General features: G+C 39.2%; 1 protein-coding gene across 1 annotated transcript in view; it reads right to left on the reverse strand.

Moving 5' to 3' along the window:
• FAF1 (Fas associated factor 1) overlaps positions 1-27,568 on the reverse strand; it is a 258,161-nt gene that overhangs the window by 126,806 nt on the left and 103,787 nt on the right. The window contains exon 8 of the mRNA XM_025206090.1: positions 7,974-8,060. Coding sequence (XP_025061875.1) covers positions 7,974-8,060 — 87 coding nt within the window. The remainder of the gene's footprint in view (positions 1-7,973; positions 8,061-27,568) is intronic.

Below are 27,568 nucleotides of genomic sequence, written 5' to 3' on the forward strand. Positions count from 1 at the left end.
TGTGTGGGAAGAGCCTGCTCTCAGCTGTTTGCACCTAGTTAAGTCTCATTACCTTGTTACTCAGAGCACCTTGTACTAAAAAGCAGGACTAAGACAGTTTTATGGCTGCTAATAGTGCGGTACTGATGGTGGCTGAGACAGGCTATAAAGAATAATCACCCACTTCGAGTCAGTCAATTTTCTGCCTGGCAAAGAGTCTGCTATATGGAGTATAGTCTATTCACAGCGTCAAACTTTCAATACAATGGCAGGTTACCTTAAAGGTACATTATCCTGCCTTTTCTGTTGTTGATGAGGTTGCCACATAAAGGACGCTGTAACAAAAAGAAAGCCATAAGGAGACCGTGGTCTGCTGTCCTTGCCAATAGAGTCCAAAAGACTTGACTGTGAACGTGTTGCATTTCTCCAACATCCATTGTCCATTACGAGCCTGATGAGAACATCCTTAACTGGGATTTTTCCCCCATTTGAGACTGGTGTCTCAGTGAAACTGCTAATGTCAGTGCACAAGTCGAGGTCTCTGAAATCTCAGATTCCACTCCTAGGATGTGCTTAGAAAGCCACAAGCCTCTGAGGTCACTAGCTTTTTTGATGTCAGTCTGCTCCTGAGAAAGATCCAGATGATTTTGTCCCAAAGATAAAATACCCATTATGGCAGTTGAAATACTGGCCACATGGAAAAGCAGACTGCCAAGTAGCAGACGTTTCACATCCTCTCACTGCACTGCCCCAAATCAATCTTTTTGCTATTCTTATCCAAAAGGAAGATATGACCTACAAGAGAATTTTCATCCTCTTACTGATTATTGATTCTACCAATGAGCCAGATAATAATGAAAACCTTGGTAACTATTAATACAGTCGTAATTATTAAGAGGTAGCTGAGATCAAGGCTGCTCTCAAGCAGACGTTCTTAGTTAGGTCCAACAGCAGAATGGGTAGCGGAAATTTCACTCTCTTTCATGCCCAGGATGTCAAGACAGCCAGAAAAATGGTGGAATAATCCCATAAATACGTGGGGAGAGACAGACGCATGAATATGAGGTGCAAGTGATTTTTAGTCTATATGGAATGGTGTAAACCCTATGAAGTTAAGACAATATCGTTTAAAAAAGTCACATTGACAAAACTCAACTGTCCTGATTCTTAAGTATAATTATGTAATTGTTTTACTTCTTGTAACAAAAATATTTTTCCCCAAATCCTGTTATCCTGCCTCTTAGAACCTTGCCTTAACCAAAAAATACTTCTTGGTTTATTAGGTCACTACTTCAGTGCATTTTTGTTTGAAATACTGACTAGTTACAACAATATAATGACATTCTCAATCTAAAATCCTTATTTATATATTTAAATAATCAATTGACTTCATTCTCCAAGAATGCATTTGTGAACAGCTGTAAAAGTCTTATAGCAATAATAAGAAACTGATTTCCTCTGTTAATACAATATATTTGTGATGCACACCGTATTCAAGAGGTTTTGTTTGGGACTAACTGAACCTCAGTTATGTTCATCTATTTATAATCAATGGAAGACAAGCATACCAGAAAATTTCTTGGCAACAACCCCATTCTCTGCATTTATTTCAGTGGTGAAATAAACTTCACCCAGAAAATAAAACCTTTAATCCAAACCAGCACACCAAACCAAGACAAATCCCAGTGAAATGACCGTACGACATAAATATACTATATTGAACAATTCTGTTAGTAAACGTCACAAAGAATACTATGTCTCCTTGTAGCAATATCTATTCCCAAGTCTTTTACTGGAAGCAGCCCAAATATTGGGACTTTATGGCAAGCTGTTAACAAGTGTTTTCCATTATGCTTTTCCAAAGTTGTAAGTATAATCACAATGAAACTCAAGTTTAAGTCTTCCAATTAAATTAATGATAAAACAGAGAGAAGTATTCCTCTCACATATTAAATCTAAAAGGACCCTTTCCCAGATCCACTCTATTGAATCTGAAGCTTGTGGATTACCCAGTATTTGAAAGTTTCTAAAGCAAAGTGAATTTGAGTAAAAATACTGTGGAAGTTTCAGATCATACTTTCAATCTAGTTATGGAAAGTGTTCACTTCCTAGTAATTCGTTACAGACAGAATTTGGGTTTTTTAAATTTATTCTGGTGACATTTTTGACCTAATACAACGTAGGCAAATTGCAACTTAGGCTCAGATACAAGTTTGATATGAGGAATCTTCACTTCATCAGTAAATTCAAATCAAAACATTAGCACACATTAAGACTTACAAAGCAATTCAGGAGATTTAGACTACATCTATAATGCTACCTAGGGCTTTTTCTAGGCCTGACATTTCAGCCCAACCTCCCACCCCTTCTCTCCTCAGCCATCCACATTATAATCTTGTAGATCATGAGAATATAAGAGCCATACTGGGTCAGACCAATGGTCCATCTAGCAGAGCATTCCCTCCCCAACGGTAGCGGGGGTGGATGTTTTTAGAGGAAGAGCACTGAACCAGATATATCCCCTATTGATTTCCCTCCCCAGCATCCAACATTATTGGTTGAGAGATTCCATTAAAAAAAAATAATAAAATCTCCAGCCGTTCCGTTCAACGACTATTAATAGATCAATCATCCATAAATTTATCTAGTCCCTTTTTTGACACTGGCTATGCTCTCTGCTTCTAACACCTCCTGGGACAATGAATTCCACAAGTTAACTACCATTTGGGTGCATCTACACATACAATTAATATGACATGATAAACTGTGGAGCAGTTTGAGCCAGAGTCAACTGCTCCCAGGCGCAACGTCTACACATGCACCTGGGACAGCAGTAATTTGAGCCAGGGCAAAGCAGATACCCTGCTGACTGGGCTAATTGGGCACAACGTACACCCCTGGTCACCATCTACCTATGCATTTCGGCACAATAAAGTACTCCACCATAAGATAGTACTATTCTATGGTGGAGTTAATTCATTTACTGCATAATAATACTGGTGGACATGTAGACTGTGACACTTTACTGTGGAGCTAATCAGCCTACTCTGCAGTAAAGTGCACATGTATATGTACCCACTGCATAAAAAAAATACTTTCTCTTGCTAGTTTTAAAAGCATCTCCTATTAATTTCAGTGGGTGCCCCCTAGTTACAGTATTCTGGGACTTGGTGAATAACAGGTTCCTGGTCACTTTGTCCACACCCTTCATGACCTACCTGTACACAGTATTCAATATGTGGGCACACCATGGATTTACAGAAAGGCATGATGATGTTCTCCATTTTGTTTTTAATTCCTTTCTTAACGAGAATTCTCTGCTCAACATTTTATTGACTTTTTTGGTTACAGATGCACTTGACCTGATTTTTTTTTTTTTTTTTTTTTTTTTATATAAGAGAACTACCTACAGTTCTCTGTCCTGAGTCATAACAGCTAGCTCAGAAACAGAACGGGCTGTGTACAGTTGTGGTTATTTTTTTCCATGTGCATTACCTTGCACTTGTTGAAGCATCAGTTTCTCATGCGCGCTAATATTACACTTTCAGGAATGAGGCTTGCTTTCTCTATTATCATATTCACTTGCATGTTACACACACCTCTCCCCAAAACACGAGCCATCCAAAATTGGGGTGTGGCTGATTCTACACCAGAACAGACATGAGATCACTGTAGTGGTTGCTACTTCTCTCCCCTCTCTCCTTGTCAGCAGTACGGAGCAGGATGGAATTTGGTTTTCAGCATGGCAGCCACAGTTTGAATCATTTCACAGCCACTGCTAAATCGGTAGTAAATTTTGACTAAGCATGGCACCCTTAGAAGGATCTCAAGGCACCCCAGGGTCCCACTGCACCCTGGTTGAGAATCACTGCTCCCTACCCATAGCCAGTCTCCCTCTCTAAAAAACAGTATCCAAACTTGGTGTCAGACTTTACAGTATCCATCATCTAAAAATACAAATGCTAAAATCTAGTAAAATATCTTGCGAATTCACTTCTAAATACAGTGTTACAGTATACAATGTAAAATCATTCTGGACACCATACCAAATTATATATGTCTAAGTACTATTTTCTCCACCCCCTCCATTTACCAGAATAGTTCCACCCTGTAATAGCTAAACAAACAAAACAACTAAATATTGCAATATGTGCAGGAATTTCAATTTACAAATTTTCAACACAAAAGCACAAGTCTATTAACTGACCTAAAAAGCAGGTCTTTTTGTACAGACAACAGCCATAAGAAAATTCTGTACAAGATCTAACCACTGGGGGGCAACACAGAGGCACACTGTTATACAAGTAGAAAATGGCATGCTCCTCCTCCGAAGTGGTATAGCAACGGAGTAGACTTGGCTCCAGATTATTAGAGACTGGGATTCTTTTCCCAACTCTCCCCAAAGTTAGCCTGTACAAGTTGCCAATAATATTCTCTGTATAGCAAGTGAAAGATAGTTGCCAGTCTTAGAGCAAGGATCTGAGGCTCTGGTTAACAATATGAGTTGCAAAGGGCACACAAATATTGACAACAGATAGTAGAAAAGTTAGAGCTAGAATACCTCAATCCTTGAACTGCAACTCAGTGCATGCCCCTCTCAAATACCAGACAGCATATGAGGAAGGCAGTATTTTTCTCTCTCTCATTTTGTTTCTTCCAAATCATATAAAGATTTGTATACATTTATTTTGTATACATTTCTTCTGAATTTCACCTACTACCATTTATGGGAAAAGTAGGTGGGCAAAATAGCCATAATAGGATAACTTAAACAAAGCAGTAAACTAATTTTTAGAAATGGTTTTAGATCAAATGCTTTACTGACATGACCAATAATAGCTTTAGTAAAAAAAAAAAAAAAAAACCACAAAAACACACAGGGCATTGGCTCTACTTATTAGTGAGACAAAAGTCAAGGAGAAAAATCCTGGTTCCACTCATGTAAATTAATGACCCACTAACTTTGATGGTTCCAGGATTTTAACTCAAACAGATATGCAAACCGATGACATGAAAGAAACCTAGAAATATACTTTTAGTTGTATGTAACAGAAATCACTGTGTTTCCACAGTGTTTTAAACACTCTTACTTTAATACTATATGCTTTTTACCTCGGAGGCAATTTTTATAACTCGATTTGAAAAGTTAGAGTTCATTTTAATTGGTAATGAAACAACAAGCATGATCTTAGCAGCTCTTATATTTCCATAAAACAAGTGAACCACATTTCAGCTTTAGATGAAATATTCTCCTTGGCCCCACCTGACAAGCTATGTAACATTTAGATTTGTTTGTTAGTTGAAGACAGGATTTTATTTTAATAATAAAGGACTACCATTATTTTTTAATCTTTCCAACTTAATTTTAAATCATGAACATGACAAAATAGAGACTAAATCTTTAATATTAAATTAATGATGTTTCTTATGTAAACCCCCTAAAAGCAGAAGAAATTATTTCAAACTCATGCATTTACATTGTTTGCATTTTAATTAGATCAATGGATATAATTCAGTGTTAAAATTATTCATACTCTCTAGAAACTAAAAATGAGTTCTTGTTAAAGTGTAAAATGAGATTTCTGAAGGCTTGTATGTGCCTTGTTTCTCACAGTTAAACTGTCACAGCATGAAAACATTCCCCTACTTGTAGAGCTTTAGATACCTATCTCCCTAGTGAAAGTGTGCAAAACAAAATTAAAGAGTTAGTGACAATTCATACAGTATCCCATATTTCGTTAGATAAAACTACACACAGAGAATATATTTTAACTCTAAAGGGAGATGAGGCAACAATGTTTTAAATGACTATTGACTTCACTGAATTTCCTAATAATGTAAGAAGACTGAAGTCTATCAGGTTCATAAGAGACTCAAGATGATATAGGAATCCAATTATGGGAAGTCTATTTAGTTGTCCTGTTTGCTAAGCCAAAGGTTAACGAGAACTGCACTGAAAAAACCTCCTGTGGTATTACAAAGTATTTCTTATGCTGCATAAAATGTAAATGAAAAAGTATTCTAATCAAGGCCTCCTTTAACTCTTTAATTGTGAATTAGTAGCATACTCTTATACAACACAGCACACTGAGAACTCTATACAACACAATCAAAAGTGATTAGGAAAAATCTGCCAGTGAATTAAAAAGGGCTACTTAAACAGATAAACCTCATTACTAAATATTTATAACAGGCAAAGGGAAAAATGTTGAGAGTTCTTGCTAAAGTTAAATCTTCATAAGTATTAAGTTATATGGCCTCTAATTTCAGATAGAAATTAATTATATTTTTGCTGGTAACACATTCAGATCTGTTTACACAGCTGACATGTCTCAGCTGCACCAGATTCAAGCAGTGGGCTTTGAGGAGCCTCCTGCCTTGGAGCAGATGACTCAACATTCACCAATTTCATTAAACATGAAAAGGGAAAAAAAATTACCTGCAACAATGTCACTTGTAAAAACAGACTTAAAACAGATTTATGAGTTTTACACACCCAGGACATCCTATCCACAGAAAGGTTTTCTTTTCATTTATTTAGCTTTTGTTAACGTCTCTTAAGACCTAGATTAGACATCTTACATTTCTACCCTTTTGGGTTTTTTTACTGAATTTAAACTAGTAACTAAAATTCACCCCTTTGTAAAAGACTGTAACTGCTATGAAACTGTATTTATTAGATCAAACGTCATATCTATAGTCTCAAGTCTGCTCAATATATGGGCATAGATCCCTGCAGCTGAGTAAAAATTAACTGCTGTGCTTAAAAGCAAAAGCATAGGGATATTCACAATTATTTCAGATGTTCAGTCAGTCTTTGCTTTGCTTCATTAGCTTAAATCATTCATCCAACATTTAAGAAATGTAGTACTCATCGCTTCAACAAGTTGTTACTTTAGGAGGACTGGAGATTGGCAGTTCTATCTTCAAAGTATTATTATTCTAATATTTGTAGAAAGGAAACACTAGTTACATTTTCATTTAATAGAATGGTCATATTTACTTGGCTTCAACTCAACACTTAGAAAAGTAGCTTTTTTTCTTTTTGTGCTAAGATTGGTAACTATCACAAAAGCTATATGCATATTTTTTTTTAATAAATGCAGACCTCATTTGCCAGTATTAGCTGTGTTACCTCAGAAAAGATGGAAACTGCCTGAGCAAAAATGAAAGTGAGGATCTCTGCAGAGAGCAATCACACAATCAGGAGGCAGGATGTAATGTCTAAACAACCTTCTACAGTGGTTTGCAGGATTTCACAAAACAGTGGGCAAACATAGAATAAACTCATTGAGTGAGAGCATCCAATATATCCGCCTGAAATAGGAAATTAATACTGTCCTCTGGGTTTTTTTAATATTGGTAATTTTAAAATGTTCACCTGGCATATAAAAACTTAAGTAATGTCTTCTATATTCTGGTCAGCTACACGTTTATCTGTATTCTGTACAAAGAGATGTCATACGTCAGAGTGTAAACTTGTACAGCACAGTTCTGGTTCGCTGAAAAAAGGAATGCAAGTGTGTGAGCATTTCTGTTAACTTCAGCAGAAAGACTTGCACACTTGATATCACATACCCGTAAGTACCTGGGTGAACTGGGGCCTTAGGCCCGATTCGGCAACATATTTATGCACATGCTTACAGTACTGCTGGAAAACAAATGCTTTCCTCTAATCTGTGCCAAGATGTATACCAGTATAAGAAATTCCACTGCATCCTTCAGTGTTGGGCCCTCTAACTCTCATATGGCAATACACTGAGGCACACACTACATACATGTGAAGACTTTCAGTGGGACTACTTACATGTTTCAGTGCATCCATAAAATTGGGGCTTGGTTGCTCAACACACAAAATAAGGCCCTAAATAACGTGCAACTTCCATACTTTCTAGGGAAAAGGTGATAACAATTTTTTAATTCACACAATAAAAAACCCCAAGGACAATTGAGCATTTACTGGAAGAGCCAAACAAAGATACAAAACTACTTACAGAGTCATCCGTCGCAGAAGGAGGCCAGCCTTCCCACAACTGGTGACGAACAGGAATACTAGTTAGGTCATACACGTTCCGCTTTACCTGTCAAAAGAAATTAGACATGCTTTCAAAATACACCTAGCATTTCAAACACGACTAAATTACTTGCAACATGAAGGATGGAAGGCTTTTTTAATTTTGATTTTTTTTTTAAAAGATTAATAGCAGCAAAGCTTCCTTCTACATTCAAAAGCTCAGATTTGCTCCAGAAGGTAACATACGATGGCTGAATACACAGTAAACAGAAATCTAAAACAATCAAACTGCATTAAATCCTTAACAAAGAAAACATACATTATGATTTGTTATTATTACATAGAACGATAACTGTTCATGACATATTATAAAATAAAGACATTACAAGAACAAATTGGAGGGAGAGAAAACAGAACAACAGCAAGATCATTTCTGTTACAACTGCTACTGGTTAATCTGCTGTTTTCATCCTAAAAATCCTAGATTTATGGCAAATTTAAGCAGGAGTCAAATATAGCTTGCTGTTGTATACATTTCTGTATTGTGCATTTTAAGGGAGGGGTATCTAAATAAAAATGAAAGTATCAGGAAAGGAAACAAATACAGTTGAACAATAATATTTTCAATTATTTCTTTAAATAGCCAACCATATGTTAAGCAAGTTTACTTTGTTATTACTATTTACTGAAATACTACGGTTGAATTAATGAGCTTAAGAGCCATAGTGGTTGTCAATATGGCAGAAGAACGGAATCTAAAAACAAGCAGGATACCACCAAATGGCAGTTTACAACCGCTCACCCTAAAATTTTAACAAAAATCTAACAATTTGACATTCAGCTTGACCCATTCAAAGCCACATGATCCCTGTCCATCAGTTTTGATGAGCGCTTATGTAAAAGAAAACAAAAATCATGAATTATTTTTGTATTAAAACAGATTTCACAAAATCAGAAGGATATCATTGCTGCATTTGAGTAGTTTCAGCTAGTCTCACAGAGTCAGTGCCAGAGTTTATTCAGAGGCCTCTTATGGATGAACCCGTACAAAGACAGCCAGTGCACAAGCATATGCCAACACTGGCCCTTCCAATGAATCACGTGAACAGGTAGAGTACCTGCAGCAGAAAACTGCACAGCAAGTTGACAGTACTGTGGCTGAGAGACCACCTAAGAAACAGTTTCTCAAGGTCTAACAGAAAATCTTCTTAAAATCTTGAAGTCATCAATTTCTTATTTGTTGCAACATGTACCAAGATCGAGGGATTATAAAGGCCTTACTCACAAAACCTGTTTTTAAAAAGGTTTTCTAACACTGTGAATTAAATACACCACTTTTGTTTGTTTCTTAGTAAAAGAAAAAGAAAAAAAAGGAGGGGGGAAAAAAATCTACCACCTGCAACTATAAGATCTCTCATTACTCCCAAATGAGTTATCAGCAGGGTTTGATTTCTAAATCTTCAGTTCCCAAGCACAGACCGGTACTATTCACCTTACAGAGTAAATTCCATCTAGTTCAACTCCTAGCGGGTTTAACAGAGATATACTAACTAAAGTACATTCATCTGGTATATCCAATTTGGAGGGCAGCATAACATTTGTGTTTACCATAGACTGAAGACCTAGATTCTACCCCAAAATTTGGCTGATAATGCCATGGATAATCTCTCCATTGTTTTGCTTATAAAATGGCAGGAGCTAATGCTTAATTGTCTTATAAAGCTGTGGTAAGAAGCTTTGATCAACAAAGTCTGAAGTGCATGAAAATATAAGTAGACAAAAAAGAAAAATCTTTGAACTAATTTCTATCTCATAGGTTATTACACTTCCCCTAGAAAGACAGTATTCTCTCACAAAACAGTACTTGTGAGATGCAACGGAAGGGAAGGCAAGATTCAGCCACAAATTCAAAATATCAGGCAAAATCCATTAGACTCAAGAGGCTGTTGAGTCATAAAATGGTCAAACACTGTGTCTCAACCTACCATTCTAAAAGAAATAAATATGATCCGTTTTAGTACAATGCAACCAAATAAAACAATTCTAACTATTCAGTTATTTTACATTTCAACTTTATATCCCCTACCTTACCTGCATTATGAAGGCTGAGATGTATTGCAAACTGATAGCAGCCTTTTTTTAACGGATGAAGAATAAAGACTATTTTCAATATCAACATTACAGCCCTTATATTACTTAGTATAGAATGATCCAACTTGTTAAGTCTGTTAGCTTTTCTATTTTAAATTCATTTTAAAGCATCTCCTTAAAAAGCAATGTTCAGCATCTGCCCTCCTTTTGTCCAGGATCATCTTAACAGAACACCGCACAGACTCATCAAATTGTCCATGTAGTTAAAGCTCTTTGATAGCTACATTTGCAGAAATTAGATGGTAATTAGCAAAGTTATTAACAAAGTATGTACCTAACTGCTATGATCATAGATATGTAGAGAGAGAAAAAAATATATATATACACATCAATCTTTGAAAGGCTCCCCATGGCACTACTGTGCCAACTCTGCACACCATGGCAGGCCTGCTACAAGCAGTGGCAGGGGTAATAGTGGCCCCAGAAGCACAGAGATACTTTTTATATTGACTAGTAATACCTGTGTTGCATAACAGATTACTTCTGATTGTATGAAAATACATGGCAAGTCATTTTGAAGAGGTGGGGGGGGTGCGTGTTCATGGGTCACACACACACACACACACACCTATTTTATAAACTCCCAATATACACCTTGGAAAGAAGTGATATGTGAAAGCTCTGGAACGCAGTTTCAAACAAACAGCTTTTCTTCAGTCCTCCTTAACAAGAGTTTAGCCTGCTGTGCAGCAATTGTTTCACAGTCACATCAGGGTGAAAAAATGGCATTACTCAATATTGACCTCACAACATCTCATCAAAATGTTACCAGGCTAATCTGTGATCATAAAAACAATTTGCTGGTTCTTGCCATGCTAATATTACATTATGAAATGTTTTGAGCATTTTTCTTTCCCAAGAAAAATAGCCTTCAATTACACATAGAAAAAGAAATCTTGTTGAATATTAGTCCCACAATATGGAAGTGTTTAAAATGAACTATTAACTATTTTGTAATCCCAAACTAATTGTACGTGGTCACACATGATCAATAAAACGACATAACATTATTTTAAGAGGGGAAAAAAAACCTTCTCAGAATGTGAAAATAAACAGCTCTGGAGTTGGATTCCTTGCATTCCATTTTAATGCCAAAGTACAACAGCATGGCATTATGAAATAAACAGTATTTTCCTTCTTTCATTAACTCATCTGTAACTGCACTGATTTCAATAACATTCCTCTGCTATTCTAAGCCTGAAAGGCATGCTCTGGTTATAGTGTTATGTTGGTATAAAGCACAATGCCAGACTGATGTGCTGAACAAAAGTGATCAAAGTTAAAGTAATTTTAGCCAACGCACAAGTATTCTGCTGCATTATTCTACCAGAATGACATCTGTTGAGCAACTCGTCACAGAATAAACTAGTTATTATAGACAGGCCATGTCTGGTAGGGTACCAAGTAAAACATTTTAGGGTAATGTTTGATTAAACAAACTACTGGGGCTAAACTCATAACTGGATTTTGAAAACTTGCCAAAACAGTCGTATTTCAAAACACAATCAATTATTTAAAGGAAAAATACATTTGCTTTTCAAATACTGTGCCACTCTCATCAATGCCATAATTTGGAGGAACTGCCCTTATTTGATAATTAAAATAGTGATAAAGAAGGAAAACACAGAAGATGCAAAGAATAGATATACTTCCTGATAACATATAAAAACTCCCTCATCCTCATTAGCTGTCTGAATGCCAGTTTAAAGCTATGGTTTGTAGGGAGGAGTAAGATCTACAAATACATACACAACAACATTTTAAAATATTTTTAAAAACAGGCCAGTGGAATGAAAATGTACATCGGCACTCTTGAATACGTTCACACAAAAAATAGATATTGGACCCATAATATCTTCAAGACAGAGATGAGGAGATGAGGATGGATTTTTGTGCTTAAGTTCAAATGCCACGAATAGCAGGAGTGAAATCCTTATAAACTTGCTTATGAAAGCGTCTCTAACTTCTAGCACCATTTCACAGCACTACATTTTTGAGAGATGATTGGTCACATAACCTCTTCTCTGATCAATACAAAAGAATAATTGACAGTACTGTCTTACGCACAGCTCCAAATCTGTATTTTTCCTTGATGTCAAACTGCTACGGTGACCTGCATATATTACAGAATGTAGTTACCATCCAAATTATAATCTCTCCATTTTATGATTTAGAACCAAATTATTATGTAAATGCTTTTATTTGGTTCTGAGATGCAAGTTTTAGCCATTTTGGTCTACAGGCAAAAAGAATCAAAACTCATGGCAGAGGTGATATCTTTTATTAGACCAACTGGATATTTGCAAAACAATTACTTTAATTGCAAGCTTTTGGGCACACACACACTTCCTCTGGCATAAGAGAATGCAAAGACTGTAAAATTTCTTCTAGCTGGAAAAAAAAAATTCATATTTCACAGGAAAGCTGAAGATGTTGTAAGATCTCCTGGTTGGAATACAACACCAAATGACATACAACACCTTTACTCTGCCCTTTTCTGTACACGCAGCCCAGTGCTGGGGAAGCACGTGAGCCTTACTCAACAGCTCATCTTCATCTGGAGGTAACAAAGGAAGAAAGAGAGATAAAACATGTTGATAATGAAGTAGAAAAAAAATAATCTAGCTTCAGGAAAGCAGAAAACTAAAGTCTGTAACAAGATTTAGGCAGGTTTGTATTTTATTTTATAATATGGTCAAATAAACTCAAAGGCTCTGCAGCAGGTAACGTGATGTGAAAGGGTGTGGTGAAGATCTTCTGTACTCTGGTGAATTTCACCCAGAAGGAAAAAGGAGTTATTTTCTTAGCTTTTAATTAGAAAATTAAAACTATTATTGAGAAATGTCTCATTCACCAAATGTTAAAAAGTAAAATATTACAGCTGAATCAGCAAAATTTGATCACACCTGAGACTGTAACTTAGAGTTAAGGAATCACGCCATTACCCAACTGTAGTTTTCCCAGAGTTGTTTTCTGTATATCTACATAGGATATAATTTAAATAATGTACATCATAACTTGCATTAGTCGCATAATTCAAGATAATTTATATAAACTGGTACATTTGCCAAGATGCTGAAGTCTGTCCTGGGGATACAGGCTGGGCTCAGCAACTTTTTGCCAGCTTGTGACCTAGTTGTGGCTGCAGGTTGGAAGTCTCCATTGTCACCCTCACCCCCGTGGTGGCCAGCTGCCTGCATTCACTCTGCTCCGACACTTGCATTTCCCTCACTGAAGATTTCTGGCCCCTTCTTCATTGAGGAAAGTGCAGAGGCAATGAAGCAGCTGGCTCTGCAGGGGTGGGGGGGAAGGCGGGGAGATTGGTGGCATAGCACAGCTCTGTGCTGGATCAGACCTCCATGAACCCAATGCATGCAGCCCACAGGCTGGAGGTTGCCCAACCTGATATAGGCAACCTAAAAGACATTGCAAAAGTAGGAATGTGAGTAGGGACATAAAAGGAGATGAGATCAGATACAAACAGATAGGTTGTATGGGCACTCATGACACGAAAGAAGAGCTTGATTTGAAAGATGGGACATGCAGCCAAGACAAAGATAATTTTCAGAACAGATAGAAGATGTCAGGCACAGGGACAAAAGAAAAAAAATATAAAATTGCAGACAACAAGATTTGGGGTTGAAAGAGAGGTAAGAAAAGAGGCCAGAGCAAATAAAGTTATAACAATGAAGGCTAGATATGATTAAAGCACAAGCCAGGGTGTTAGCAAGTGAAAAAGGGAAGGATTTTGGCATTTTTACAGATGAAGGAGAAATGTGATTTAGGAATAGTCACGATGTAGACAGAAACTCCAGTATGATAAGGTTGAGATTAGAAAGATAATAAAGTCAATAGTTACAGACAAGGATGATGGGTCAGGAAAAAATGTTATTTTGGGAAGAATCTTTTGAGATGATTGTGGACATCTAACAAGTTCTTAGAAACATTTTCATATTTCAGAGCAGACAGATGCACTGGAGTAGAAAGGTTGAAATGGGAATCCCATGCAAAGAAGTTATAGCTAAAATCATGGGAGCAGATAAACTGCAGATCATACAGAGATAAAATAGGAGGCAACTGATAACAGACTCCTAGAGGACCTAAAGACTGAAGGCAATGAATGAAGGACAAGCATATGATATTGCTAGGGCAGTCAGCAACGGATACCAGGTGAGTAGAAAGTCAAAGACATCAGGAGAGAGAAGAAAACTAGAAGTGATCAACAATGCTAAGTACAACAGAAAATAACCTTTTACACTTAGCCAGGGGAAGGCTATTGGTAGACGATCAGAAACTAAACCGTTAACCTTCAATGTAAAGTAACACATGCACTAACTTCTCCTAACCACCTATTAGAATGATGTTATATGATACTTGTTTCACAACAGCAAAAGTCCGCAACCACAGAGCTTCCATTCAAGTAAGAAAGAGTTTTGCTTGAATAAAAGACATGATTCTGCTTATGATCTCTCCATTTCAAAATGTAAAAATTTAACTGTGTCCTTGATTACTGCTACAGAAAGGAAGAGCTAGCAATGAAGGAATTAACCAATGGCACAATGAGAATGGGGAAACAGAGAAAAAGAGAAAGCAGAGGATAGAGAACTGCCCCTGTAAATAATTGCATTATATCCACCTTCTGTTTCTAGTATCTTACCAATGTTTAACTTGTTTCTGTGAAATAAACTATGCAATCGAGATTTCAGAACCAGGCTCACTCTAAACAATGTTGTGCATTTCTTGAAGGCTTGGACAGGTACCATATTTGTACCAGTGTAATCATTAGCATTTACACTGCTGTAAATTATAGGCAGATATATGACACACAACAATACATCAGCATAGGGTACTTGAACTGAGTTTCGAACAACTCCAGAATAAAACAATGGTAAAACTACACCAGTATAAGCCACAAAAGGTTAAGTATTGTAACTGGAGCATAGCCATTTTCTACAAGCAAACAGAATAACACCTGTTTGCTCACCACCTGGTGTAGAGGTGCTGTAATACAGTTAATGGCAGGCAACCGCCCTAGAATAGCTAGTGCGTGGTGTCAGGTCAGTGCATGTAGCTGGGCCAGCATGCCAGATCGCACCATTGGATTGATCCCATATGCCAGATCTGGCCCACAGACTGACCCCACACCACTCATTTGGCCTGCAGGGCCAGAAGATGGAGCATCACTGGTTTAGATCACTGCTAAATACTGGATTTTGTCATTTTGTTAAAAACAGCTTTGGTTGTGTTGATATTTCCATTAAAAAACTTGCTGGTTACATGATCATTAAAATCAGTTCTGTTCTGAAAATTAGTAGAAATCATCTCTGGCAGAGATTCTTACTAGCAATTTAAAGAACAAGTAAGAAAATGCCACGTTTAAATAAACTAAGTAAAATAAGAAAGAGAAGTTGTAAGTCCTGTGCCCTCTCTCCAGTTTTTATGCTTTATTAGAAAAAAAATCTGAGCGCTCAGAATTTTACAGGCCATTATTGCATGAAGATAAACCACAAACTGTAGTTATTTGATATATTTTTAAAATTAGCATTGCAGATCGCCCTCAAAAAACAAAGATCTTAGAAATGGGCATGATGGGAAAAGGACACTGAATGGTTTAAATACAGTTTCCAAATTTAGAAGTATGGAGATAATTCTTGGGGAGGACTGTGGGGATACACCAGTATGTGCGTCTTACTTTGCTATTATGGGTTAATATATATATATATAAAAAAAAAAGGCAAGGGGAGAAGAAAAGAGTTTGAGTAGAGAGTCTGCAGGTAAACAATATAAATGAAGTGGGACCACCAACCTCTACAACCCTAGAAAAAACTTACACAACTGTGGGTATGCAGAGAGGTCTATTTAGTGAACATTTTCTGTATGTAGGCAGGCTGCTAAAAAGCATAGCAGTGAAGGATTTTTCAAGATATGCATTTGAGAAGCACATAACCCTCAAGTTCACTTGCATAGCCATAGATCAACACATTTATTACAAAAGTAGATGATATAACAGCAACAGAAATATTCATTGCAGACTCTTACGGTTTCTTAAGCAGATTGACTATCACAGATTTACTTTCACAGTTGTTAGTATCCCAATTTCACGGTCTCCATTTCGTTCTTTGGACCTTATGCTTAACTGATGTTATTTTGCTACCTCAGATATGAACATGTTTTTATCCAAATAAAACTCTTCTGTATCATATGTTAAAATATATCCCACACAGTAAAATGAACTATTAGTTATACGAATGTATCTTTGTAGAAACAATTTTGTAGCAGCTAACTCGAACACGCATCTTAGAATGCCACATGACAACACTTAAAGTAATTTTGTAGCCATGAAGGTCCGGGAATTATATAAGAGCCAAAGATTTTATTGGATATGTTTTATTGGACTAACTTAATAGCTGAGATAAAAAACAAGACATGCTTTCGAAAGCAAAATGATGAATGGTTTTCAATAGAAAGCTTGTGCAACTTTATCCCAACTACAGAGTCAGTCCAATAAAAGATATCATCCAAACTAATCCTTGCCTCTTTCAAAGGACATCATTTTAATTTTGAGAAAGCTGAAACTATTTAGAAAGAAAAGAAAAGAGTAAGGGAATCTAACAGTTTATCTTTAAACGGTTTTCTAATGTACAAGCAACTCCTGATCTCCTAAAAGAAAGAAAAAAATAAATAAATCAGATTATCCCTTCTAAATGACTTGCTCCTATGATGCAAAAAGGGTTCTGCTGTAATTAGAATTAGTAAAATGCCATAGATGCACATGGTATAGTAAAAGAGGACGGCTGTGTCAAACATATGACAGGTGCCCTGCTCTGAAAGACTTATTGTCTAAGGGCATCTGTGAAAGCATTACAAAACAAACAGTACAAGGCAGTATGTATAAGGTATGGCGAAGGGTCAATTTAGTTAGAATGCATTGCAGAACAGGTGGGCTTTAAAGAGCATTTTGAAAGAAGAGAGTAACAGAGCTTTGCACATATTAGTCAGGAAGCTGTTCACAGCCTAATGGATGGTATGTATAAAAAGGCGTGAGCAAAGACAAAGAAGTATATAAGTACCTCCACGGTGCAGCGTAAGGAAAAGCAGGGCATGGGCAAAGTTGAAGACAGAGGTGCCATAATCCCGTGGATGGAGTTCTCAACTGAGTCAGAAAACCTGGGTTCCAAAGTCAATTGTGCCACCAACCTGAAAGTCATTTAACCTCTTGGTTCCTCGGTTTTCTGTCTACAAAATGGAGCCTGTAACGTATTTTTAAAATCAAACGTTAATATTTAGTTCTTTCTCTTCGTCATCTTTCTAGAAGAATATTACAGCTCCACCAGAAGTTATGAACTCCTGGAGTTGATACAGAAATAACTGCTTGAAGGTCTGTCCTGTGCCAGAGGTCTTTATATTACATAGTCTATAGGATATTAAAAAAAAAAAAAAAAAAAAAAAAAAAAAAAAAAAAAAAATCGGTGACCTTGTAATTATTAGATGCATGTAGAGGTTAAAATATGGAATCATTACAGAGTGAAAGAAAAGGATCTTAAGCTTGATGCAGAAACAGATGGGAGTAGAGAATACAGGGCTGTTCAAAATATGTAAGAAAGAAAAGTTACGTTAGAATCCAACAGACATACTGCTTCCCATAGGAAGAGAGAGGTCTGAGGTTGATATATTCAAGGTGTAAAATAATCAGCGTGTGAACAAGGCATCGGGGATTGAAAGGCAGGGATGAATGGGATTAAGATTTGTTAAAATGACCAAAAATTTCTGATTGAAGTTACTTAAAAAGGATTTAAATATTTTTGGTAACAAAATAAATGGTAATAGGAGATAGGAGACTTTTTTCGTAGATTGATATAGATGAGATGCAGTCTGCAGTCCAATTTTGTTTTTCCATTCAGTAGAAGTGATTGAGACAAAATGTCTACTCTAATCTTCACAGACTGTTTAACAGCATTTGTTACTTGTACCTTCTACCATGTTGTGAAAGATGAAACAACTGGTAGCAAATGATCCTCTACGGTGTTCACAATCTGTCATACAGAAGTTTAGCGAGAGCTGCCTGGCCTTTTTGCAGTCGTTCAACTGCAACCCAAAGTGGAGATGCAGTTTCAAACTCCCAGTGCATGGTGAAACTATTTCTAGTTTGTTATAAAACTAAAATAATTGCCAAAAACTGCTGTTACTACTGTAAAATTCCAGCTGTTTGTCTCTTCCCTCAATGTCAATGGAAAGACACTGACTAGGGAAGCTGTGGACTTGCCATCACTGGAGGTGTTCAAGAAGAGGATGGACAGCCACTGGTCAGGATTATCTAGGCGTAACTATGCCTACAACCTACTACAGATATTTCCAGTGCTTCTGGACTTTCTGATTACTCCTGCCTGCCCCTTTCCTGCTACATGTGTCAGGGTGTTTTAAGCCTCCTTCAGAGGCAGTAGGTGTTGGCTGTAGCCAAGACTGGGGATTTTGACTGGGGTGGGCCAGCACCCCTGCTGGAAATTAAACCTGAGGTTCGTGGCTGCAGGGTCTTGAACTTCTGCTCAGTCAGACTGACTGCCATATCTAGGGTCAAGAAGGACTGTTACCCCATGGTCAAATTGGTGCAGACTGTGGGGGTTTTTGCCTTCCTCTGCAGAAGAGGGTGTGTATATTAGCAACCTTTTATAGAAGTGGGATACTGGCTTCATTGGTTCCCCTGCTTTCCCTGTGGCAAGCTAGGGTGTTATGTCTTGTGTTGTCTCAGGGTTTACAGAAGTGTTACAAAGAGTTTAGAGCAACATCCTGCCCGTGGCAGTGTGTGGGGCAAAGCTGCTCCGGAGCCTGTCTGGGATCTTGTGGCGGTGACAGTGTGATCCAGAGCCAGGGCAGAGCTGCTATCTGCAGCCTGCATGCTCCAGGCAGGAGTGTGCAGGCAGCAGATTGCGGCTCTGCCCCAGCTCTAGACCAAAGGAGGCAGGGCAGGCAAAGGAGCCGCAATCCTCTGCCTGTGCACCCCTGCCTGGAGCATGTAGGCTGCAGATTGAGGCTCTGCCCTGGCTCTGGATCATGCGGTCACTGCCACAAAATCCCAAACAGGCTCCGGAGCAGCTCTGCAACCTGCCACACACCCTGCCAGAGCTGCTGGGGCTGGCCTCCATGGAAACCCTGGCCCTGTGCTACCACAGCATGGCTGCTGCTGGGGTCTTCATGGAAACCAGCCCCAGCCACGTGGTCAGGGGCTGCTGGGAAATGGAGCCTGGCTGCCGGCCAGATCGCCCATTCTGCCCACCCCTGGGTTAGACTATGAATTGTATAGGATGGTTTAGATAGAGATGATCCTGCTTCAGGCAGGGGGTTGAACTAGATGACTGCTGGAGGTCCCTTCCAACCCTACTTCTCTACAATTTCTATAAGACATAGTCTGACTCAATATGATAATTGCAATCAAATATTAAGCAATCAAATATTAAGCTGGAGAACTTTGCTATGTGTGATGCTGACTATGTTGTCTCAATGGGCTATATTTTGTATTTCCTGACATAGCAGGACTCTAACCCTCAACAACCTTAAAAGATTATTTCTTGCGACTTGAATTGACATCAGAAGTATACCTGAGAGATAAGGGAGCACAAGAAGCGGTCGTGTTGTTTCCTAAAGATTTTTTTAATTAAAGGCTAATGAGTTTTTTACAATATGGTTTTCTGAATCACACTAACCTTCACTCCTAAATATGGTGGATTACATTAGTTCAGTCTGGGAGTGATAAATGGATAGATCATGGTGGCCAGATCATCCATTCGCCACATCCTTGCTATTCCTACCTAGTGGGATAGGAGTCTCATGAGTATAAACTAAACTGAGTAGCAATTTTGTCACTTGGATTAATAGGGAGATTAATGACAGGTAGATGCTCAATATTTATTGCATTCAAGAGAAATAGGCCTCTTACTCCAATCTGCACCTTCAAAATTCTCTCATAGACTAAACTCATTATTACTTATGATCAAAATGACGATTCAAACTTTGGTCCCCAGAATTCACAGATTCACAAGCCATTTGCCCCTTAATGCATTTGCCTGCACAACAAACTTCACCACTGACAGTACCATCCCCTCCCCTGACCAACTGTTTTTAAGGTAAAGAAAGAAAGAAAAATCAGTGTCAAATCCCAAAAGCTGTTCTAATCCTTCTGTTTCCAGAAAATGTGTCAGAGACAAAGTGCCTTTTAATTTAAAATGGATAGACCTGTTATCTATCAACCAACTGGAGAGAAAGGGCATCATTAGGAAAAACAGGATTTTTTTTTACTTTGCTTTTCACTATCTAAATTCTAGAGGACTGATAAAATAAACTTTCGGTAGAAGTACATTTCTTTTCTTCTGCTAGAGAAAACTGGATAATTTTAAATATTTGCTAATTTAGTCTTTGCAATAGAAGATAAAAGGAAATAAAGAAAAGATGTTGCATTAAAAACTAGTTCTATACAATTCACGACATCTATTATGCTCATATGCCCTCAAAGACCTGAGGGAGGGTGCTTGATGACCAAAAGCTTGTCCAATAGCCCTCTCAACTATACAACTGGTTCAATAAAAAATATCACAAAAAATCCTTGCATCATACATCTCCTGAACCATGATGGCTACAACACTCCAACGCTACTCAAATATTTGTTTATTCTTCACATTTTGCTACGTATTTCACAGCACTTCCAGGCTTTGGATCACAAGGTGTCTCCTACTAGCAAAAAGACCTGGACAGGCATCCTCCTGGAGCTTAGCGTTTGTTCTAAGTACTAGCAGAAAACAGACGTCTACAGAGGAACACAAGGTACTCTTCCTACGTGCAAGGCTTAGCACATTGTATTGATTTCAGTGATACTGTGATATTACAACAGCAGGTCAAAAGCCTTCCAGTAATGTGATTCACACCTTCATCTTTTATATACTGTTTGCAATCCCAACTGTAAGTAGGAAAAAATGAGGTGTGACATGAGACACTTGTCTGTCTGTAAAGCCCTCTTGGTAAGTTGAATGCATAACAGAGCAAACTGACTATTCAAAACCCTGTGGACTGATGTTTCCATAGTTTACTTGCTCTGCTCTATGTTATTGATGTAAGGCCTTCTGCGAGATCTTGCATGTATTCTAGAAAAATCTAAACTCAACAGTAAACCTTTGAGAGAAAGAGCCATGCACACTTAAAACTAAAAAGGAAATGTCTTTTTTTTTTTTGCGACTTTAATGCAGTGAAACGTTCTTCCACAAAAATTAATGGAAACCCATATATTTGTATTAAACATACATACTATTGATCAAATTTTAAATTCAGCTCACAATAAATGTTAATAGTATGTTTGCTGAGGTCTTGGTCAAGTCTTTAGTAACAAAAATAGTCCTTTGTTATCCCCTCCATCTCATTTCAGACCTGCCAGATCATTACTACAGCTTGGCTTTCCTTGGCAAATTAACTGCCAGAAAGTATCTACTATAACTGAAATTTGTCTCCATTGTAATTAAAAAGAAAGAGTAAGCTTTAAGTTTCACATCAGAAATTTGCAGGTTTTTCTCCAAATGCATTAATTGTATAGCGTACTGTAAAACCCTCAAACTTATTTGTACCAATTACAAATGCTTCAATATTAACATCAACATTTATATTTTAGTGTGCAGAAGATGCCCTATTACACTACTAACAAGCAGGTCTCCTATATACACAGAAGTTATATTTAAAGCGAGAATTCAGTCTATTTAACTATTCACTAACAAAGCTATTCCTTAGCTCATCCCTGCCATAACCTGTTCTATTCAGAAACATATGGGAAAAGACATTAAATAACCACTGCGAACCATGGACTTCTGGTATTAGTGCTACACATTGCATACCCCTATTCATTATTCCACCTCCCTTGTTTAATCTATCATTAAGATTCAGTGACCCTACACTAAATTTAAAGCAGATCCTTCCTTCCTCCCATGCCTAAATTCACATACTTTTCTAGTTGGGGATGCCCTCAAGTATTAGCCACTCTACAGGGTTTCTCTAATCTCAGCTCTGAACTATGTTGTGCTATAGAAGCAAGAAATTGCCGTTTTACATCTTTAACTATGGAGACTTGCACCAAAAAACCCGATCTCATTTACTTAAGAAGATAAAGGGGAAAAAAATCACCTTATTTATCATATGCGGACAAAAATTGTAAAGGGAGCTGTTTCAATGTGCTACCTCTTCTCACCCCAACCAACATACACCTTATTTTACTGGCAGCACAACCCAAAAGCTATTGGAAGTTTACTGATGTTATATCATCAAAAGCCTGTCCTCTGTTTTCATTTAAATTGAGTTCATTTCAGCATGAAATGAGTTTTTAATAAGCAACAATTAAAAGAGCAAGAAGAAGATGAGAGATTACTTCTAACAAATTTTAAAAATGGAAATAAAAAAGGCACAGCAAACACATTTGCTTAAATGACTTGGTTTCTTAATGTTACATCTTTCCACTCTGAGTTTTTTCCACATAGATCATGCATTAGCAGTGGGAGGAGTGCGGGTGAAAGAGTATTAGAAGGTTTTAAGGTCCATATCTGAATACAAGAGAGAGAGCTCATATTCTGAAAATACAAAATACTTTTGTGTTTAATTTTAGCAGTGAATCAACCACATTTATTTACATCCTCTCACAAAAAAAATATGAAAAGAATTAAGCAGTGCAACAGCAATAATGCAACTTCCATCTGAAACACTACAAGAAAATAAGTTGAGAATGTGGAATTTGAATGCAAATTTTTTGATGTTCACTGAAAACAGCAGAACAAAATTTGCATCAACTGTCAGGCAGAATAAATATTTCGTATTTATTCAAATACATTTTAAGAATTTTTTAACACTTTAAACACTTAACACTTTTTTAACACTTGGAGAGTTGAAAGAAACACAAGAAAGAGACTGCATTCTGTTTACATCTTTATTTCTTTCACTTGATTAAAGACTTTTCCAAGCAATTCACCAACCTGGTAATAAATCTCTGTAGAATAATAAAAGATGAGGTGGAAGACAGATTACTAGGATTGAAGTTGTCATATTCATGGTGTAGTGGGTACCAAACTTTGTAAGTCCCACTCCAGCTACACCTGTTCCTTCTTAAAAGGAGCGATATCATAGAAGTCTTAAGAATTCTTAATAACAAAGCAAAAAAATACAAACCCAGTGCTGGAATGTACATCCACGGTCTTTGAAGTATAGTACAACCATTACCTTTTTCAATTCCTCATAAGGAAGGTCTGAAAAGTGCACACAAAATGTGGAGAATAATTGGGGGGGGGGGGGGGGGGGAGAAGAGGATCTGCAGAGAATGAGAAACGGAACCAATTTCTAAACAAGGACCCTTTAAAGTCTGTGACACAAAGTAACTCAAAGACTAAATTTAGAGGTAAAATATATATTTAAATCCTGGGAATCCAAGAAAGAAACCAGCCTTGACAACCAGGAGTTCTTCTAGAAAAAGAAAGTCTACATTCGCTGGGCCTAAGTAATTAAATAAATTTTCAGCAGACAAATTCACTGCCACCTCCCTGCCAAAAGTCAGATTATTACCAGCTGCAGAATACTGACTCATCTGTTAACAGAACCTATGACAAGGAATAAGCCACAGAAACAGCTTAGAAAAATGCCAATATTTAAAATAGAGAATAAGGTTCTGGTTGCTTTTTTCCTCCAGATGAATTTTCTAGTAATGTAGAAAAGGGAGAAAAATTCTGAACTTATTTAAAGAAGATTTCATGTACGGGCCTCTCCGCATCCATCCATCCAGCTCCCTTCAAATTGCAAGGTAGTTAGACTCAAACACTCTGGGTCCTCTTAGGCTACTAATGAAATGATGACCTGCCAACTTTTCTTAATATTCTCTGACTTCATGACTAGACATGTCCCTCTTAATGGATGCATCAGATACTCATCAGATACCAGTAACCATTCTTAAAAAGTTTGCTCTTTAAAAAGTAAAAATTAAGGTTAAAATATTTTTGCATAATAGTATGAGAAAGAATAGATGGTTACATTTTGAATACCTAGATTTATTAAAAATGTAACATATATACACTCCTGAAAACAACACAAATTAACTGATGATGCTCTCTACTTTCAAGGCTGGCAAGTGCGGTGGTCCACGTGGGAATGAGTCAGTGGAGCCAACTGTAGTTCAAGATCACAGCAAAAACAAGATCAAAGCCTGAACTCTCGGGGCTCGTCCAGACAAACGCACACATGCCTCTTGCAGCATCTCAAACCCCCTGAGAAGCTGCAAGAGGCACGTGTGGGAACAAAAAAATGTTCCCCGCGCCACAAATTTGCAGCACGGGGGAAAATTAGACCCTTGGGTATGGGGTCAAAAAAATACCCTGGGGGAAAAAAGTGGGGCAGGGCGCTGAAGCAACCTGAGGCTCAGTCCTCCACAGAGACGCTCCAGTAGCCAACCAGAGCATCTCTATGGCTGGCCCTTGCCCTGGTGCTGAAGCACGCAGCCTGCCCATGTGCAGCAGGCAGCAGCGCAAGCTGCAGGGACCCGGACCCAGTTTCATACCAGGTAAGTAGGGGGTTGGAGGATTGAAGGAGGGCACCATGGGGGGCGGCCACCCAGCCCCAGGCCCTGTTCGTTCCCCCAGCTCCCCTTTTGTTGCCCCTGCCCCCCACTCGCTCTCCTGCCCAGCCCCAGCCCCTCCACACTCACTGGGAGTAGCAGCAGCAGTCAGGGCTGCCTGGGGCTTCATAGCACAGCCCCCCTGCATGGGGAGCAGCAGGGCTTGTCCCCAGCTGCCTGGCACCTGTGCTGCCACATCACGCAGGTGTGGCCCAGCTCAGCAGGGTGCCACATGCTGTTTTAGAGCTCCAGGCTGCTCAGGCTGAGTGGCACTGAGCCCCAGGTGACAGGCACAGCACCCCCAAGCTTCCAGACAGCACGTGGTGCAGCGGGAGTGCCAGGGGGCCAGGGCCGAGTTCTGTTGCCCCCTGCTGTCCTGTATCATGCGGGGGAGCTGTGCCATGAGGCTTGAAGTGACCCCAACCACTGCTGCTGCTGGTAAGCTGTTGGCAGTGCAGGAAGCTGGAGCCAAGTGGGGGTGGGGGCAGGAGCCGCGAGGGGGAGTGATCAGGAGCCTGGAACCGACCGAGGGAATCCCTGAAACATCTCCAGCCTCCTGATCGCTCCCCCACTCATCTCCAGCCTCCTGCTCATTCTCCTTCTCATCTTCAGCCTCCGGAGGACAGAGACAGAGCAGGAGAACAAGCAGAGGGCTGGAAACGAGTCCCTGGAGATGAGCTGGAGATGTTCCCCTGCTCATCTCCAGCTTCCCAAGGGAAATCATTCCCCTGCTTGTCTCCAGCTTTGGGAGGCTGGAGATGAGCAGGGGAACAAGCAGGAGGAGACAGCAGGAGAACGTCTCCAGGTCATGTCCAGGGGCTTGTCTCCAGCCTTCTGCTTTTCTCCTGTTTATCTCCAGCCTCCCAATACTGGAGACGAGCAGAGGAATGAGCAGGGGGCCGGAGACGAGCCCCTGGAGATGAGCTGGAGACTTCCCTTGCTGTCTCGAGCCTCCTGCTCATTCTCCTGCTTATCTCCAGCCTCCCGAGGCTAGAGACAAGCAAGGGAACAAGCAGGGGGCTGGAGACCAGCTGTGGGGGTGGGGTGGCTGTAGCCTCTGGGAGGGCTGGAATCCTGTAGGCAGGGCAGTCCATGTGCTGTGTGAGGGGGCTCTGCCCTGTGGGGGGCAGGGGACCCACTCCTCCTAAGCAGCCCCCACACCCACAGTCCCCCCACACCTACCCACACACTGACCCTCATCCCCCCCACACCCCCCCACCCTCCTCCAGCAAACCCCACATCCCCCCCATCACACACCCACCATGTGATAAGAACACCAAAAGCAAACATTAAATCATAGTTATTTAGGATTTATTTTATCATAATGCTAGAGACACTAGTAGGTTTCCAAATTGCCTTAACATTGTAAATATAGCAATAAAACACTGCCCATCTGATCAATCCCTCTCTCCCTTTTTTTTGTTCTAATTGTGGAAGAATTTGGATTTTGGGGTGTTTTCAAAAGTGATTTTGGGATGCTGCTTCAGCAGTCTAGTTGACACAAGGGATTAGTGTCCCCAGATACCAAGTGGCTGGGCCTCAGAAACTCTTGAGGGCAAGTAGCCCTGAACTGCTGACCAGGGCAGCTTTTTATACTGCTAGCCCGAGCAGCACAGGTGCTGGCCCCAGGCTGCAGATCTGGGAGGAGCCAGGCAGGGTTATTTTGCCCCAAGTGGCACAATTTGCTCCACAACAAAAGTACATGTCCAGGCACGTGCACTGAAGCAAAAAGCCCCAGCTCAAATTTGAACTGCTTCTATTTAAGCTGTTGGAAGCACACATGCTTGCATGTGTGGATGCACCCTCATACTCTGTTCTACCTTCTTTTCTACCTTCACTCCATTGAATAAGGATAGCTCACTGATTCCTCATAAAGGTTGATTTATAATTTAAAATTTAGTTCATAAATTATTTTAAAAATTGCAAAACCTCTCTCAACTTGGCTGTGCGTGGCAAATTGCTGCATTTTTTAGCAACATCAGCTATGCTCTTACCTAATTTAAAATGAGAGACATGGTAAATGAGTCCACAGGTTTGCAAGTCATATGTGAAGAACAACAAATCAGCACCATGAAATCAGTGACAGTCTACAGCTTGGAATCAAGAGGTTGTTGAAACTTTATGTGAAGTAGTACTCTTGATTATTTGGTCATGCTTGCTTAGGTACAGGGATAGATCCGGGGGGGGGGGGTGCGGAAAGAAGGGTGCAGTGGCAGAGCCACACCTTCCCTTTGGCTGCACTGCATACAAGCTCTTGGCATGGGGTCAGCCCAGCACACCTGCTTTTGCACAGCTCTGGAGCCCAGAGGGTGAGTGCTGCTGCTGCTCATCCCCTCCTTCCCCTGCTGCTGAACTCGGTGGGGAGAGGGAAAGGGTGAATAGAAGTAGCATTCACAACTTCGGCTTTGGAGCTGTGCAAAAGCAAGGGCTCCAGCCAGACCCTGCTCTGAACAGCTGGTGAGTTCAGACCTCACTGCTCATGCAGAGCCCCAGCAGGAGGTTGTGCTGACCAGACGCTGAACTCAGAGGTAACTGCATGGGCACAGGACAACCAAGGCGGGGGACCCACTGCTCCAACTATTTCTGGAGCCATTACTGCTCAGGTACAGAAAGCTTTATGATAAAAAAATAAATCCAACTTCTGCTACTGCAGAGTTAAACTCCCATAAATTCTGAAGAGGAAGAGTTTGAATTTGTGGAACACTTCAACGTATTCTTTTCTACAGCACTTGTGTCACTATGTACTCAACCATGCTAAACACAGGGAAAAGGAGCTTCCAGAAGTGATAACATAATTAAGAGGGAAA

The sequence above is a fragment of the Alligator sinensis genome, unplaced genomic scaffold (assembly GCF_000455745.1).
Source record: "Alligator sinensis unplaced genomic scaffold, ASM45574v1 scaffold256_1, whole genome shotgun sequence".
NCBI lineage: Eukaryota > Metazoa > Chordata > Crocodylia > Alligatoridae > Alligator > Alligator sinensis.